This window comes from Gouania willdenowi, chromosome 20 (assembly GCF_900634775.1).
Source record: "Gouania willdenowi chromosome 20, fGouWil2.1, whole genome shotgun sequence".
In the NCBI taxonomy this organism is placed as follows: domain Eukaryota; kingdom Metazoa; phylum Chordata; class Actinopteri; order Blenniiformes; family Gobiesocidae; genus Gouania; species Gouania willdenowi.
This window is the reverse complement of record NC_041063.1, coordinates 17,977,096-17,993,983: the sequence shown is the minus strand read 5'-3', so window position 1 is coordinate 17,993,983 and position 16,888 is coordinate 17,977,096. Positions and strand designations below refer to the sequence as shown.

The window sequence follows — 16,888 nt, the reverse complement described above, 5'->3', positions numbered from 1 at the left end:
AGGAGGTGGTAGTAGCAGGTAAAAGTTCTCGCTGTAGTTTTCACCTTTGAAAGTCGGCACTGAGCAAGGATAGCATTAGCCGCTAATCAACCGGCTTTTTTCACAGGTGGTTTATGTTTATGAGAGTTCCTGATCTGTGGTTCATGTCTCATCTAGTCTGTAACACTCTGATGTTCTATCTCTCTATCCTGTTCTGTTGGTCCTTCTGTTCACTAACCTTGCCCATAATCAAGGCATTTTTTTTAATTTCCTCAAAAACCTGGGGGTGAACTTTCACTTTAAAGTGTGGCCACAAATTAGTATGTTGTGCATATGTTAATTAATTTGTGGCCACAATTTTATTAATAATTTTATTATTATTATCACGTTATGTTCCAGGCTTGGTAGGAAACAACCTCATGGCTTGAAAAGCAATTTAGGAAATTTATATTAACCCATTTAAAAAAAAAAAAAAAAAAGCAACAGTATTAAAGTAGATTTGTGTCTATTATTCAATCAAAAAAAAAAAATTTTCAACAAAAAAAAGCATTCAAGGGCAAAAATTATAATATTTGTGACCCAAATAATTTGATTGAAAATATTTATTTTTGATTGAAAAGTTTTTTGTTTTTTTTAATTGAATCATAAAGTCATAAATCTACCTCCATACAACAGCCAATCAAAATAAATCCATATTAATGTATGCCCCCCTTTCCCACTTTCTGCCCACCCCTTGTTTATAAGTCTAGATCCGCCACTGCTGAAAACTCAGATTATTGAAATTATTTTATATTGTTAAGAGTATGTGTTATACTACACAAACTGGAACATTTGTGTTGATGTTCTGAAGTGTTTAAATTGTTTAAAAGCACGGGTGATGTATTTCACAAAGTCCCACAATTTGACTTTTTCAATCATTGAATCGTCACCGGGTCATGTGTCCCGGGTTTACGCTCTCTCTCTCTCTCTCTTCATCGTGTGTGTGTGTGTGTGTGTGTGTGTGTGTGTGTGTGTGTGTGTGTGTGTGTGTGCGTGTGTGTGTGTGTGTAACTTTCACACGTTCAGATCCAAACTCTAGCAGAGGGCTGTGCGCTAAACTGATGTTGCGCTGGATTGAGTCTGCGTTTATAGCTTTACGTCCATCATCATCATTCAAAGCATTTCTTCCACACTTTGATCTTCTGACCAGGGATGGCAAACAACCCCAGGTGTCGGAGAGCGTTTCGCGCCCTGATTTTAGCGATAATGTTTGAAAACGTGCTGCGCCCTGTGAGTGCCTACCTCTACAATAACCGCTACACAGGGTGAGTAAAGACTCCATTCATCTACTAGCACTATTATTATGATGCTTTTAATAACAACAACTAGCAAAACAGACTTTATACTTTGTTTATTCCTTTTTTTTTAATCCATAACATAGTTATCCAACTGCACGAGAAACCTATTGTTTGGAAGAATTTGAATAAGACTGGGTTTGCTATGATGCATATGGGGGATGCTTTGCAGCTTTGAGTAATACTGTATATCCTATCCTAAAAAAAAAAAAAAAAAAAAAGGTACAATATATTTATCTGATTAGGAATCTTACACATGACTGAAAAATAGACAGTTTTTCCTCTTGATATCTATTTATTTCTGCACCTTATTTTAGTTTTTTTCTAAATACTACTTAAGTTATGTAAATACTTGCTGTTGTTTGTTTTTATCCTGTTTCTTATCCTGCAATACGAGCCAATGCAGCACATTTTTGTTTTAATACGTACTGTAAAGTTCAAGTTTGAATGACAAAAGAAAGTCTAAGCCGAAGTCTATTTTTTAAACAAGTAAATATATCTTAAGGTAAAAATAAACTTGTGAAGAAATATCTGAATAAAAATACTGATATATTGCCCTAATTTAAGAAGTGTCATCCCCTCTCCTATATGTGCATCTGTTATTACCGTACTCTGAATAAAAACAGGTAGCATCTAATGTCAAACACATACTATAAACTAAAGCACACTGTAACATATGATATTTATGATCTGTCTTAAAAGATTGAGTAAGGGGGAGGCCATTTATGTTGGAAATCCCCGTTTTTATGTTTATTCCAGTCCAACAGTACCACATTATGACTTTATGTAGCTGAAAAAAAAGGTCACACACGTTTGTTTAAAACTGTGGTTCAGACAAGGGTTACAGCTTTACCTGTTAAGATAATTATTATATACTGTATACATGTCCTGTACGTGTCTAAACATGGTCATTAGATGGATCAAATAACTCATTTGTAGCCATGTGTACAAGTCAGCGAGTAAGTGTTTGTGTTCCTCTGTGTGAAACCGAAGTCTTTAAAGGGTAATCATCACTTTTGAAATGACGTAGACAAAAATGCTTTTTTTAACACAGTCGGAGATCTTGGAAAATTACTAACATATTGACGAAAAACAATAACCTGTATTTTTGATAGTGCATCCAGTTTTATATGGACTCAAAGCTAAATTATCTAAATATTACTGTACTATAAACATCTAAAAAATGACTCATATTCACATTGTTGCCTACTGGATCAGTTCACCTATTATTTATTGTTCTAGAAGCCCTATTGTCAAATATATTACATATTTGAAGTTTATATCTGGACAGTATAGTAAATATAGCCTTCACTGCCTCATGATTTACATCTTATGAACTTTAGAAAGACAACATAACTGGAGTAAACCTGCACACATGCATGAAAAACCATGTGTATAATTTACAGCATTAGTATCCATCTTTGTCAGATACAGTACATAGTGAGGTATGTTACCACTGTGTACTCAAACAAATAAAATCCATTCTAAGTTATGTTTTAACCTAATGTAATAAAGAAAATACATTTTACATTAAACCTTGGACTTATACATTCTTTTATGTTCCGACTTTTACTGTTTTAATGAAAATGTGGAACAGCTGCTGCTACCGTGTCAACAACAGGCTTGTTTCAGATTCTACCTGCAAAGCTGGAAACAATGAAATATAATCCCATAATCGCGCCTCAGACAGGTGGTTTGCCTGCAGATTGACCCTGTCATCTGTAAGACTGAAAGAGGAACCCAGCGTTTCACCATCTAACATGTGCCATTATTATAAGTGTCCCCCTTCAGCTGGCACAAAAGGTGGTGTCATTACATGAACTCATGGCCCAGATGTTTGTGAAATGATGTGCACTAAAAGCAGATCAAAGTCAACTTTGAGGCTCTAAAATCCCTTTTGGTGCACTTTGATTCCAGCTGTAACCTGAAGCCTAAAAGAATTATTAAGAAAAAAAAAAAAAACAACTCTCTTGTCTTTACAGCAACCAAGTCTTCCGGATAACACCGTGTGACCAGGAGGAGGTTTGGAAACTCAGGAAAATCCTTGGCAACATGAAGGTTGGCTTTGATTTTTCAACACATTACCTTCCAGATTAAAACGCAAATCCTCTCCAGAACATTTTCATTAGGCTGGTAAACAATCGTTTGTGATCCAAATTACAAACATTGTGGTGTGTTACTAATACAGTATATTATCCCTTTGGATGCTTTACAGTTTACAAATAACATCAACATGTGTTTCAATGATTCAAAAATCAGCAGGGGAAACTTCCGGGGAACTCGGGGTCTTTGGTTTGGTTTTTGTTTTGTTTTTTCCCAGCATTCATTTGGAAGTAATTACCCATGTCCTATAAGCTGCTGTAGTTCCTCCAACCCTCTGTTCACTGGGTTAGTTATTACACAGCATCCACTGTTAAATGAAAGAAACATGAAATATAAGGACTTATCCTCGATGTCCTTTAAACCAGGTATGAGTTCAACTCAGGGTGTTATAGAACTCATTCTGATTGCACCCTAGATACTTTTAAAATATCGTCACACCATGGAATCCTTCTCCTTACACTTACATCATATCATCTCAAAGCTCACCTGTTTCACTCAGCTTATAATAACATGTAACCACCCACTCATTCATGCCCGTTTCCTGCGTTTTTACTGTAATATTTTTTTTTCATCACTGTATTTACTATGGTAATTTTAACCTGTAAAGTGTCTTTGAGTTTCTAGAAAAGCGCTTTTAAGTCAAATGTATTATTATTATCATGATGAAAGTGTGCTTAAAGCTCTGGTACCTGAACTTGTGCATCAGTATTGAAAGCGTGTCCACTTCCATCCTCACTTCATCTGAAAAAACCCCAAAAATAAATCTTTATACGGCATATTGTTAAAAGTACAACATAAATGTGTTTATGACTATCATTTACAGTTAGATGCATGTCCTTGTGATAGTTTTCCACTAAAATCAAAGGCATTTTGGGTGTTTTGACAATGTCAAAGGACAGACCCGACTACACCTGTGTTTTTGCTATCTTTACAAGCCAATGGTTAGTCATCAAGTTTGAAGGTGTATAGCACATAGATAAAAGCATCCGTAGTCTGAAAGATGAAAAAGTCTTCAAAATCAAGTGTTTAGATTAAATTAAAACTGCACAACTGCAGCCCTATTAAATCAACTATTTTAAAAATGTAAAATAATGCACCTAACTCTTAAGAAAGCGCCACCATTTGATCGATTAAAGTCACTTTTTATGACTTTAATCAAGCTTGTTCAACCTGTATAATTAGTCAACATAAACAGTAACATACAGCTTCATCTACACTGTAAAAAAAAAACAATGTCTTTCCTTTCCTACTCGGCTTATGTTAGCACAGCATCAGCTAAAAGAAGATTAATTTATTGCCACAGTGCACGTGCACACACACACACACACACACACACACAATCAGGAGGTACTAAGTGCCTTTTAGGCGTCTCTGTTCTGGATTTGTTTGTGCAGGAGGGGACCACTACGGGCACATTTGGGGGTTCTTAACCATTTGGAAACACCATAAAACGGCAGTAGTATAGAAGGGTTTAGATTTGAGTAAAATAAAACATTTCATTTGAGAGCTTTTCAACCCATTCTGGCTGGAAATAAAAGGTACATTAATCAGGCATTTGCTCTGTAAACCATTAGACCAATTGACACATTAACAAGCATGTGTGCAGGCCTGCAGGAATGAGCCGCCATGCAACAGATTGAAGCCAGCTGAGGACACCAGTGCGTTGCTTCACCCACCGAAACAAATGACCACTATGTGCATAGGTTATAAAGCTGCTTCAATTGATCTGTTTCCCCCCCCCTCCCCCAGTCATTAGGCTTCCTTTGTAGATATAACTATTAACAGCACATTTATCACAGTCTGATAAGAAGTACTTATGCATTTAAAAAAAGCAGTGAGTATGGCATTTATCGGAGGTTGTTAATGGCCTGTTGAAAGCTGTAAAGTTTATAACTTTCGTCACCTTATTGTTGACGTAGTTGACTGAAAGATTCTCATTATCTTCAAATATTTGATGGTCTGTCAAGCATCTCACAGATAAAGACCCATCAAGTCAACCAGTTGACGTTGAAAGGGACACTCAACCCAAATTACAGACAGCTCAACTGAATGACTGTTATATGGAAACTTTACTTGCAGGAATGAAGTGATTAAGGTGAAGCACTTTAAATGCACACTTGTGAAAGTCGACATGTTTGAAAACTGGTTTTATGAGATTAAAGGCCTCCAATGGTTTTGATTGCAATGAAGACTTTACCCATTTTAAGGTGTCTCCCAAGTTTAGCTGTAAAACATGCATGATCCATATGCTGCACCTGCACCCCCATTTTCAATGTACGATTCTGGTAAATGCAACGTCAAAATCCATCCACCACAATGTTCCTGGTCCTCTTAGGAATAACGCTGTAACATCCATGGAACTAGATGACTCGTAACTAAGCGCTAAAACATAAGATGTAAATGATATCTATTGAGTCTCTTTTGGACTGGAAATACAAAGAGCTAGTGTGACGTGAAAGCTGATTTGCCATGTAAAGGGATATTGTGCAGGCTAAAAGTTCAAAGAAATAACTCCAGACATTTACTACACAAAAATAGTGATAAAGTCTTAGCGTTAGGCTGATTATCTAATGCTATAACAATTTTTAAGTCGGCATTCTAAAAGAGAAAAAACAAAGAAAAATGAATAAAAAAAAAAAAGAATAACAAAACAGAGAGAAAAAAAAGTCAGCATTTTTTTTTACATTTACACATCACATTATAATTGAAAAATATATCATAGCATTTGATACAAAATGCACCATAGATTTGGGGGTAGCATCACTGCCTCACAGCTCCAGTCTCAAACTTTATGTGGAGAGTTTGCATGTTCTCTTAAATGTATCATTATGGTTTTTACAATATAGTGTAATACTCTGCTCTGTTTAATTACATTCCAGAGCAACAATGTCATTAATGACAGTATGGTGCTCAAAATGATCATCTGTAATTGATTAGACAACTGGTCATGAGTGATTGGTTAAAGCTAGTTGCATGTTGTTTGCGTCTACAATGTCATTATTTTTAGGTGGACTTCTGGCAGCCCAACAGTGCCTCACTAATCCATCAAAATGCCACCGTTGACGTTCACGTGAGACGTAACGACACCCAAAGTTTACATGTACGCCTGAAGCAGGAAGCTATTTATTACCGGTGAGTCCAAAAAACACACACACACACACACACACACACGTAATACCCTGAGAAACATCTGCAAACCAAACGCAGCTTTCTCACACAGCAGACATGAGTATTATTGCAAAGCTGGGACACACACACACGCACACACACACACAGCACATCAGAGCTTGTCTCTCTCTCTCTTTTTCTCAATCTGCTCCAAAAGCAGCTCTTTCATCTTCCTGCTCCATCTCCAGTCAACATTACACCCAAATGGCAGCATTTCATCAAAGCCGCCGCAGCCGGAGATACAAAGATTTTCATTGTCATTTCTTTCCTGAGGGAGACCGTGCAGTCCTGAGGAAAACATTTTTTTTTTTTATTTATTTTTTTTTTTTTTCAACTCTTATTTCACTCACTGAAGATATTTAATGAATGCTTGGCACGGCAGCAAAGTGTCTTTGAAAGGAGTTTAAAGGTTTTCAACTGTTTTAAAACAGCCCCAAAATTGTATCTTGCAAACTAAAATATCTGCACATGAAAAATGGATGTAAAAGAGTAAATATGTAAATGTAAAAATAGATCATAGCTGTCAAGTCAAACTGTAGATTTTAATGTGCAACTTTAAGTTAGCAGAGAAAAAAAAATTAATCAGTTGTCCCATACTTCACATATTGTAGTGCGATCTGGAGTAATGCATGCAAAAGCGTCACTGACCAAGTTTTCCTGCTCCAAAACAAAGCCATAAGAATCATAAATCACAAAGGTCTAAGAGACCACACAAATTAACTTTTCATTAAAAGGTTATACTTTGAACTTTGTAGATTTTGTCCAGTTAAAAATTGTATTGACCATGTGGAAAATCCAAAATAAATGAGTTCCAGAGCACATTTATACTAATCACAGATGAAAACAGCAGGAGGAAAGGAAACTTTTGTGTACCATTTGCTCACACTTCACTCAAACAGAGGTTTTGTTGTCACTAGGATCAGGTTGTGGAACTCATTGGATGACAATTTAAAAACACGTCATACTATTGTTCAAATTAAACGTATGTATAAAAAGTTTTTGATTGAAAACTACAGACATCTGTAAATTAAACATATGTTAAACTATTGACATGTTCAACAAACACAATTAATTTAAAAATGTTGCATCTGTTATAATGTAAAAAGGGGCGTGTATACTAAGACTTGGTCTTCAACATGCTAATATTCTGACATGTGAAATGTACTGACTGTCAATTATAATGCTGATATTGTCAACAGGATTACATGGAAGAATACATTAGATTTGATTTCAGTAAGGGATAATTTGATTTCATTTGAAAGGTTGCAAAAGCAAAATCATTGTTTATTTTAGTTAAAAAGAAAAAAAAAATATATAAATACATATAAAAAAAAAAAAAAAAGAACCTGAAAAGAAAAGTTATTTATTGATATAATTTGAGCTTTAGAATGAATAAAAACACAAGCTAAACTGGAGGGCGGCTTACGCACGCTGCAGGTGAGCTGTTTTAGTTTAATAGGTTTGGATTAAAAAAAAAAAATGTAATAGGATCCTTTAGCCTTACCATAATAGTAAAACATTTTACACTATTTTTCTATCCATCTAAATCCCAGCAAAAGCATTACTGCTGTCATGGGATGATGAAGATTTTTGGCACATTAATAATTATGCAAAAATATAGCTTAAAATTGTAGTAAGGTTTAAAGCCGCTGTAGCTCAGATGTTTGATCAAATATGTAAATGAGACTGATTGCGTGATTTTAAAACACCAAATGTGATAGAAATACACTATACACCAGACTACATTATTTGTTTACACTTATTTAAAAATCATTAATGCTCATAAGCACTTCATAGATGTTTCCTTTAATGCCTAGGTTCTCAAAGCGGGGTATGCAGATTGTCATTGGGGCTACATGAATAAAAAATAAAAAGTGGAAACTAGAATATAAATCGAATATAAAGCCTCCATGCATTGCCACAAATTACATTAGCCGAGGTAAGATGACCCATGGTTACAGATTATTATTATTCTTTTTTTTTTATTATTAAAAATTGTTCCTCAACACGATTGGTAAAATTCAGAGACAAATTTCACTTTAGGGCTACATTGTTCATGACATTACATCAGTGGTTTCAAACTCGTTTTATTGTCACAATTTTTCTTTTATTTCTAGAATTAGCTTTTGATCATGTTTGTTGTTGCCAGGATTAGTGCACAAGTGACAAGATGCGCCAGCGCAGATATTTTTATACGCCATTTTATTCTAACTAGATTTATATTTGAGAAAGTGAAAGTATACAATACAGTTGTTTGAAATTGTTTTTGTTTTTTTGTGTGGTGTTATAATTTAAATATATATACTGTATAAACATTTTTAATCAGTATTTTTGTGATGATAAATTATTAGACTTTTCAATGGACCCCTTTTCAATTCCAGGCGACCCCACATGGGCTCATGACTCCAAAGTTGAAAAACACTGCATGACATTATTATGTTTTTTTTAGTGTGCAGCAGTAGGGGGTATATGGCTTCAGGTTACAGTAAATGTCTGATGGGGTACGGGACAATGAAAAGTTTGGGAACCACTGCTTTAACGTATGTGATAAATTAAGCACCATATTCAAGTCACAGGAAGTCGTTGAGTTTTCCATTTTTGAGCTAAAATCAGTGTTTCCACGTCTCTTCTTTTACTCAGTGGACATCATAGCTCTGTAAAAGCTGATAGATTTTAGTTTTAGTTGTTTGCCATTTCTGTTCCATTTCCCACATTCTCTCCTTTCTCACACAGGGTGTTTATCTCCAATCTACAAAGGGAAATTGAAATGCAGGCTGGAGTTCGTTCCTCTCGCTGGCGGAGGTCAGAGTCTCAGTATGACTACGAGGTTTACCACTCTCTGGAAGAGGTAGATGTGAAGCCCATCTACCCATCTATCTCCCTTTGTTTTCTACACACAATCTCCACTAATCTCATTGGTCCTCAAAGTAAACAAACAGCCTCTCTGAGGTGCTCTCAGACTTCCAATTATTCCCACTTTCCCATGTCTCTCCCTCTTTCTAAATCTCTCCCAAAGCCTCCTGCTCTAACACAGCTTTGGAGCCTTTATATTTGAGGGGGAGGTCAAAGTGCTGAGTCACAAAACCATCAGGCCTTGTGTGGAGCATAAATTACACACACGTATCGAAACCTTCAAAGTCATTATTTCATTGGTTAATCTATGTAGTGTACTAAAAAAAGCTGTATTTCCTCCTCTATTTGTATCAGATCCAAAGCTGGATGTTTGAAATGAACCAAACTCACCCTGACCTGGTGCACATGTTCTCCATTGGAAAGTCTTACGAAGGCAGACCGCTTTATGTGCTTCAGGTAAGGAGGGGATGAACGAGACGCACATTATCCCACTCAGCCAATGACAGCATTTATGTCCTGTCAGCTAGGAAAGAGAAGTCGTCCTCAGAGGAACTCTGTGTGGATCGACTGTGGCGTGCACGCTCGAGAGTGGATAGGACCAGCCTTCTGCCAGTGGTTCGTCAGAGAGGTCGTCTTATTGTTAACATGTATTTATTTATTTATTTATTCTTTTCATGAAAATGCAAACCAACATAGATTCTACATCTACATCAGACAATATCACAGTCCAAATTAAACATGTTCATGATAGGAAAGGAGAATTGGTAAGAAGAATAACTTAATGCATAATTGACCAACCTTCCCCCGTCATCACACACAATTTTCACTATTCTCTAATAACCTAAAAATGACAAACCAAAATTCACAAATCACCCCACAAGTCAACTTTCTAAAGCATGTTGGCAGATTCGTTTTCCCTTTACATTTTCCTTTTTTTTTTTTTTAAATCAAATCAAATTTCCTCCTGTGATTATTATCAGTGAACACACTGGCAGTGTTCTGCTTTTGGCTTTAAACATAAAAACTAATGTTTGCTGTTCAATTACATCTTAAATATATTATAATAACGCTGATTTGATAAATAAAGAAGTTCTATGATCTCTAAAACCATCTTTTTTTTGTAAGAAAATCAAAATATTGCTAGTGTATTTGTTACCCCACACTTAAACATAATAATAGACCAATATAACATTCTCATAATGTTTCAAGATAAAACATACTTAGCTTTGTTAAAAATAAAAATATTTTCAGACACTTTTTCCATGACTGTTCATCATCCAAAATAACTCCAAGGAATCTAATCTCAGTCACACTCTCAATCTCAGTACCATCGATAGACAATGTCACTTCCTCTTTAAATTTGTTTCCAAAAACCATAAATTTAGTTTTATTTACATCGAATAATAACCTATTTTTATGAAACCAGTATGTAAGTAGAAGCATTTCCTTTTCAGTGTTTCCAGATAGTTTTTAAATAATCTCCTGAACAAAATACATTTGCATCATCTGCAAAAAGAATTAAATCTTTGCGTTCAAACTTATTTTAAACAGAATTGTCTTATTTTAAAGGCTAACATCTCTTTAATGGCTTAAAATTTTCCCTGTTGTAGATTCATGGATGTTGGGTAATTAATTTGAACATGTTTACATTTTATTTGTGTGCATCAAGATGAAAAGATGATTTCTTATGGTTAATCAAGTTGTGTCACATTATGTTAACATTGTAAAACTAAAGATATTTTGATGTAGTAACTGAATGAGGCCACTAGAGGTCAGGGTCTCCCTTTTGTTTAAGCCCTGAGTCACGCAAACATCTCATTCTAATCTACATTTTAAATGTTTCTGGTCAGACTTTATCCTCTTCTTTTTCTTTTTAATTCTGTACCATTAATTATGCAAACCACATTGCCATTTCTTCTATTTCAAATTACATAAATATCAGTGCCTTGCAAGAATAAATTAGAATTGTTTGACGTTGCATATTTTCATGCAACTAAAATACTTCAAATGCCCATTATTTTTGCTTTCATTTTATTAATTTTTTTGTTCTGCGTGCAGGTAATCAATTCATACCAATACGACCCTGGAACAACTCGCCTCCTCAATCAGCTGAACTTCTACATCATGCCCGTCTTCAATGTGGATGGATATCGCTTCAGCTGGACTACAGTAATATTTGTTTTCACACAAAACATAGACTTGTGGAAAAAAAGTGGATTCTTTTCTACAGGATTCGACATTATTTTCTACAAAGGGAACAAAAACAGTCCCCATTTTGTTTGACATCATATTTCCATTCAAAAAAGTTAACGTTAACTAAGCAGTCTGATGTTATCTTAAACGAATTACACTCAATTGATCACAACATTATGTTTATAACACATTTTCCATTCAGATACGCAAGTGTTTCACAAATTGTTCAATAGAACGTAACACAAAATGTGTTAAGAGTGTAACTTAATTAGGTTCTTACCGTTTATTATTGGCAGTGGCTATCAGTACGTAATACGTGTCTATAGACCGTCAGTCTATCCGACACAGCGCCCCTCATTGGCCAGTTTAGGTCACGTGATAGATGCACCACATGACTTACAGTTCAGTCAGTTTTATTTTAGCTCATATTTATTTTTAGGCAGAAGCTATCTGAACGGTTGCCATATCAATATACCGACATTCTATCCGTACGCAGCGCCCCTATTTGGCCAGTTTAGGGGTCACGTGACTAAGACTAAACCTAATCCTAACACGCTACATACGTGTACTTCGGCAACCGTACCAAAAGCACCGGGGGTTGTCCGTACGGCAACCGTACAAATAGACACTTTATTATTTTTAGCTACCCTAACCCTTTTATTGTAGCCCTAACCCTATCCTTAACCCTAAACCCTAAAATGTTTTTTTTTTTTTTTGCTTATGTATTTTTAAATGCGGAATTTGCCTTGTTAAATATGTTAAAATGAAAAAATATACATGTCAAATCTGGGATTCGAACTCATGGCAGCGGAAGAAAGAATGAAGTGTCTATTGATACGAAAAGGTATCAATAGATCCCAGGACAATAGATTTTTCTGGATCTTTTCCACATAAACATAAATTCTGCCCTGGGTTCAAATCCCGCTTTTGTCATATGTTTTTTCATTTTAACATATTTAACACGTCAAATTCCACCTTTAAAAATACATACACGAAATATATGTATACGAAAAACATTTTTGGGTATTTCCTGGTTTAGGGCTAAAATAAAAGGGTTAGCGGGGTAGCTAAAAATAAATATGAGCTAAAATAAAACTGACGGTACTTTAAGTCACGTGGTGCACCTATTACGTCACCTAAACTGGCCAATGAGGGGCATTCCGTATGAATAGTCACGTCCAAGAAAGAACCCTTAAGTCATGCGCCTTAGACCACTCAGCCATCCTGACACAGTGATAACACAGGCACATTAAGCTTTTGTAGAAAAGATCCAGCAACGTCATCTTTCATACAGATAGACTGCCGATATATACAGTAGATACTGTACGTATTACGTACGAGGAGACTCTTTCTATATTTTTTAACTACCCATTGACTGACATTTACCTCTTTAAAATAATAACCCTTTTAAAAAATGATCTTCAGCTGCTTTTCTGACAGTGCTGTGAGATGCTGCCCTTATTTAAGCAGTGCCCTTACCAACCTGTTGAGTTTGACAGTCCGTGGAGTTACAGTTGACAGCGTCTCCGCCCTGACAGGATCGCTTCTGGAGGAAGACACGGTCCAAAAATCACAAGTTCCACTGCAGAGGCGTGGACGCCAACCGAAACTGGAAGGTGAAATGGTGTGGTGAGTTTCTCTGCGACAGGCAGGGACTGAGATGTCACGTAAATGAATGAAAAATCAGCAAAGACGCTGCAGCCTTCAGTCAATCCAGTCAGCGCTAATTACTAATAGACTTCAGCTGTGGATGATGGATGTCTGCGTAGGACAGGGATGGGAATGTTTTATCACAGAAAATGTGATCGTCTGATCTGAGCTTGCTTTTCCTTAACCTTACTTTTATTTTTATTTATGTTTGTCTCATGTGAAGTGGTTTTGATATTAATATTACTGAGAGTTTGTGTTTTTTTAATGTTTTTCTTTCATTTTGTGCTTCTGTTGTTCTTTTGTGGTTGTGGAGTCCTTTTGTGTTTGTTTTTTTTGTTTTATTTTGTGGGTTTCAAATGTTGTGTCTTTTTTTGTCATTTTCTGTAGATTTATCATTTTGTTAATATTTTTGTTATTGTTTTGCTTACATTTCTATTGTCGTTTCACTTTAATTAATCTATTATATTTTTTGTGTATTATAGTTTTATACTATATTAGTGTACTATATTTCATGCATATTATTTGTACTTTTAGCTTGTGTATTTTTGTAGTTTGCTTGTGTGTTTTTAAAATGATTTTGAGTCTTTTGGTTGTTGTATTGTGTATTTTTGCTGTTATTTTGTGTATTCTGGTTTTAGGGTGTAACAGTATCCTGTGGACCCTGTGCTGTTCTTTAACTGACAATGACCACATGGCATTACAATAACACGGTCTGATATAATTACAAATAAAAACTATTTGATTTTATCAGCCTGCATCTAAAATCTCCAATATAATGTATTTATTTTTGTTGGATTTATTGAGGTTATTTTCCCGGTTCCTTCTTTTTTTTTTTTTAAACTGACAAGTACTGATACTCATATATTAAGGGTGTCCCGATCCGATATTGATATCAGTCCAGTATGAGCACAAATTAAATATCAGATTATATCGTCCTGCATCTAAAATCTCAGATATTGTTTTTACTGTATTTATTAAGGTTACTTTTCATTGTCTTCTATTTTTTTTTTTATTTAATTGTAGATTATTCTTAAGTTTAAGGTTAAAATGTATTTAACCCATTGGCTAATAATACTGTTTGAGAAATATCACTTGATCAAGTCTTCTCTAAAATTCCACAAAATAAGTCATAAAAGTATGTGTGATTTGTGCTGATATCAGATTGGACAGATATTTGGGATGAAAAGCCAGGGGAATAAAGCAGATTTAGTTGATTTATAAACTGTAATACGTGGTAGGACGTTTGCCTCTGGTTGTTTCTTTCTTACCAATCTCTTAAACCCAATCTAAATCCCTTGTACACTTACTACAGCACAAAATATTCAACTTTTTTATCATTTTCAATAATTGAAACTTTGTGTCTGCTCTGTTCTGTTTCCCAGAGGAGGGGGCCTCCTCTCACCCCTGTGATGACACTTACTGTGGTCCCTTCCCTGAATCTGAACCTGAGGTTAAGGCCGTCGCAAAGTTCTTGCGAAAACACAAGAAACGCATAAAGGCGTATATATCCATCCATGCCTATGCACAGATGCTGCTCTACCCGTATTCCTACAAGTACGCAACAATCCCTAACTTCAATTGTGTGGTAAGACCCCAATAAGAAACAATACATGATGTTATTTTTCTTTTACATATTGGTGTATCTATTTATGAATTTTCACTGATGAGCTCAGTCTGTTGTTTCCCACACAGGAGTCTGCAGCTCAAAATGCAGTGACAGCTCTGTATTCTGCCTACGGTGTGAGGTACAGATATGGACCTGCCTCCACAACGCTGTGTGAGTACACTAAATAGTATGTACTGTAAAAGCTTTAAATATGTGTCCTATTATTACTTTATTAGTGTCAGGTTGTACTATGGTGTTTTATACATGCTGTACAAACAAAAACTGGTGCTTTTACAGGTCTGACAATACAACCAATTTCCAGCACTTGCAGGAAACCCAAGTGTCAGATCTCAGCACTCGAGCTAAAACAATATTCTGTTTTTGGTCTAATTATTTGAGTTTTGGAAAATCAGGCTTTTCTTACAAGCTTTAAATGTTTTGGTTGGACTTCAAGCGGCAGTGTTGATTTTGACAGAACATTTATAGGTGTATATTCGTACGGTTGCCATACAGACAACCCCCGGTGCTATCGGTACGTTTACAAAAGATGTAGCATCTTAGGGTTTAGGTTATAACCCTATATCGCAACAATTTTTAGGGTTAGGTTTAGGTTATAACCCTATATCGCAACAATTTTTAGGGTTAGGTTTAGGTTGTAACCCTATATCCAACAATTTTTAGGGTTAGGTTTAGGATTAGGTTATAACCCTATATCGTAACAATTTTTAGGGTTAGGTTTAGGATTAGGTTATAACCCTATATCGTAACAATTTTTAGGGTTAGGTTTAGGTTATAACCCTAAATTGCAACAATTTTTAGGATTAGGGTTAGGTTATAACCCTATATCGCAACAATTTTTGGGTTAGGTTTAGTCTTAATCACATGACCTAAACTAGCCAATGAGGGGCGCTGCATACAGATAGAATGTCGTTATATTGATACGGCACTGCCTTATACATTTTAGTCAGTTTTTTATATACAAAATGCAACTTAGTTTATGCATTTTTTAAAAGATTGAATTACTATTTATCAGCCTGATATTGAATGGTATCATTCGTAAATACACAGATAGATTTATGATGTGATCAATGTATAAGACCATGAGCCGTCTTACCTCAGCAAACACAATCAGCTTACTTCCTATTGGTTCACTTACCAGCTTGTCCCACCTTCCACGCAATAAAAGTAGTTTTGATTGGATATGTTTTTAAAAAGAAACCTTGTTTATTCATTTTTTCATTTATTGGTTTATTTAACAAGGACAGTTCACATTAATATCCATACAAAAAAAATTGTACCAGATTTATCCAGAAGGCTATTTTTCATCTGTAGTCCCTGGGCAGAACGTTCAAATGTCACCCTAAAAGAATATTAAATTTTGATTGGATTTCGTCCCATGTGAACATTATAGTTTGTTTTTTATTAGTTAATGAAAAAAAAAATGCATATATAGTTTTCATCCACATATATATATTTTATTAGTCAGTCTTGTTATTGTCACTTAAAAAATGTAGTCGGTGAAAACTATGACGGTAATTTTTAGTCAACAAATTTAACACTATAATAGACGTGTAAATAAATGTAGATTTCTTTCCTAATCTTATTGTGTTTTTACGTGATTACAGATGTTAGCTCTGGTAGTTCCATCGACTGGGCCTACAGGAATGGGATCCCCTACACTTTTGCCTTTGAACTAAGGGATACTGGATATTACGGCTTCCTCCTGCCTGAATCACTGATCAAACCGACCTGTACTGAGACCACGAAGGCTGTGAAAGCGATCGCTTCTGGTCTTCTGAAGAAGTGTGTGACCTACAGGGACTGATTTCCATTTATACAATATATAAATGCAGGATCTGAGTCATTTAACCACAAAGGTTCATCACAGATGATCATACAAAGTTCTACAAAGGAAAAGTACTGTGTGAATTCAAACGGATAGACTTCTGTTGTGAGACTTTGGCCTCTTTTTTTTTTTTTTTTTTTTTTTTACTGTTTTAGG

At 35.3% G+C, this 16,888-nt stretch overlaps 2 protein-coding genes across 2 annotated transcripts in view; one reads left to right on the top strand and one right to left on the bottom strand.

Annotated features, from left to right (window-relative positions):
- The window catches only part of prex2 (phosphatidylinositol-3,4,5-trisphosphate-dependent Rac exchange factor 2), a 126,259-nt gene extending 113,131 nt beyond the window's left edge, over positions 1 to 13,128 (bottom strand). Inside the window, exon 1 of the mRNA XM_028434254.1 lies at positions 13,114 to 13,128. The gene's annotated coding sequence lies outside the window, so the exon portion shown is untranslated. The remainder of the gene's footprint in view (positions 1 to 13,113) is intronic.
- Positions 1,036 to 16,741, top strand: cpa6 (carboxypeptidase A6). Its single transcript, XM_028434264.1, has 11 exons — positions 1,036 to 1,283; positions 3,296 to 3,371; positions 6,424 to 6,548; positions 9,318 to 9,432; positions 9,792 to 9,893; positions 9,961 to 10,065; positions 11,496 to 11,606; positions 13,169 to 13,259; positions 14,663 to 14,865; positions 14,973 to 15,057; positions 16,512 to 16,741. Exons 1-11 carry the CDS (start codon positions 1,171 to 1,173, stop codon positions 16,709 to 16,711), a joined length of 1,326 nt encoding a protein of 441 aa, XP_028290065.1. The 5' UTR covers positions 1,036 to 1,170; the 3' UTR covers positions 16,712 to 16,741.
- Positions 16,742 to 16,888: the final 147 nt, after the last annotated feature.

What these genes read in the sequence shown, in the direction of transcription:
- cpa6 (XM_028434264.1), top strand. Translation starts at nt 1,171, where the DNA reads ATGGCAAACAACCCCAGGTGTCGGAGAGCGTTTCGCGCCCTGATTTTA. An exon ending in CTGGAAGGTGAAATGGTGTG is followed by an intron (nt 13,260 to 14,662) that starts GTGAGTTTCTCT and finishes TCTGTTTCCCAG; the next exon opens with AGGAGGGGGCCTCCTCTCAC. An exon ending in TCCCTAACTTCAATTGTGTG is followed by an intron (nt 14,866 to 14,972) that starts GTAAGACCCCAA and finishes TTTCCCACACAG; the next exon opens with GAGTCTGCAGCTCAAAATGC.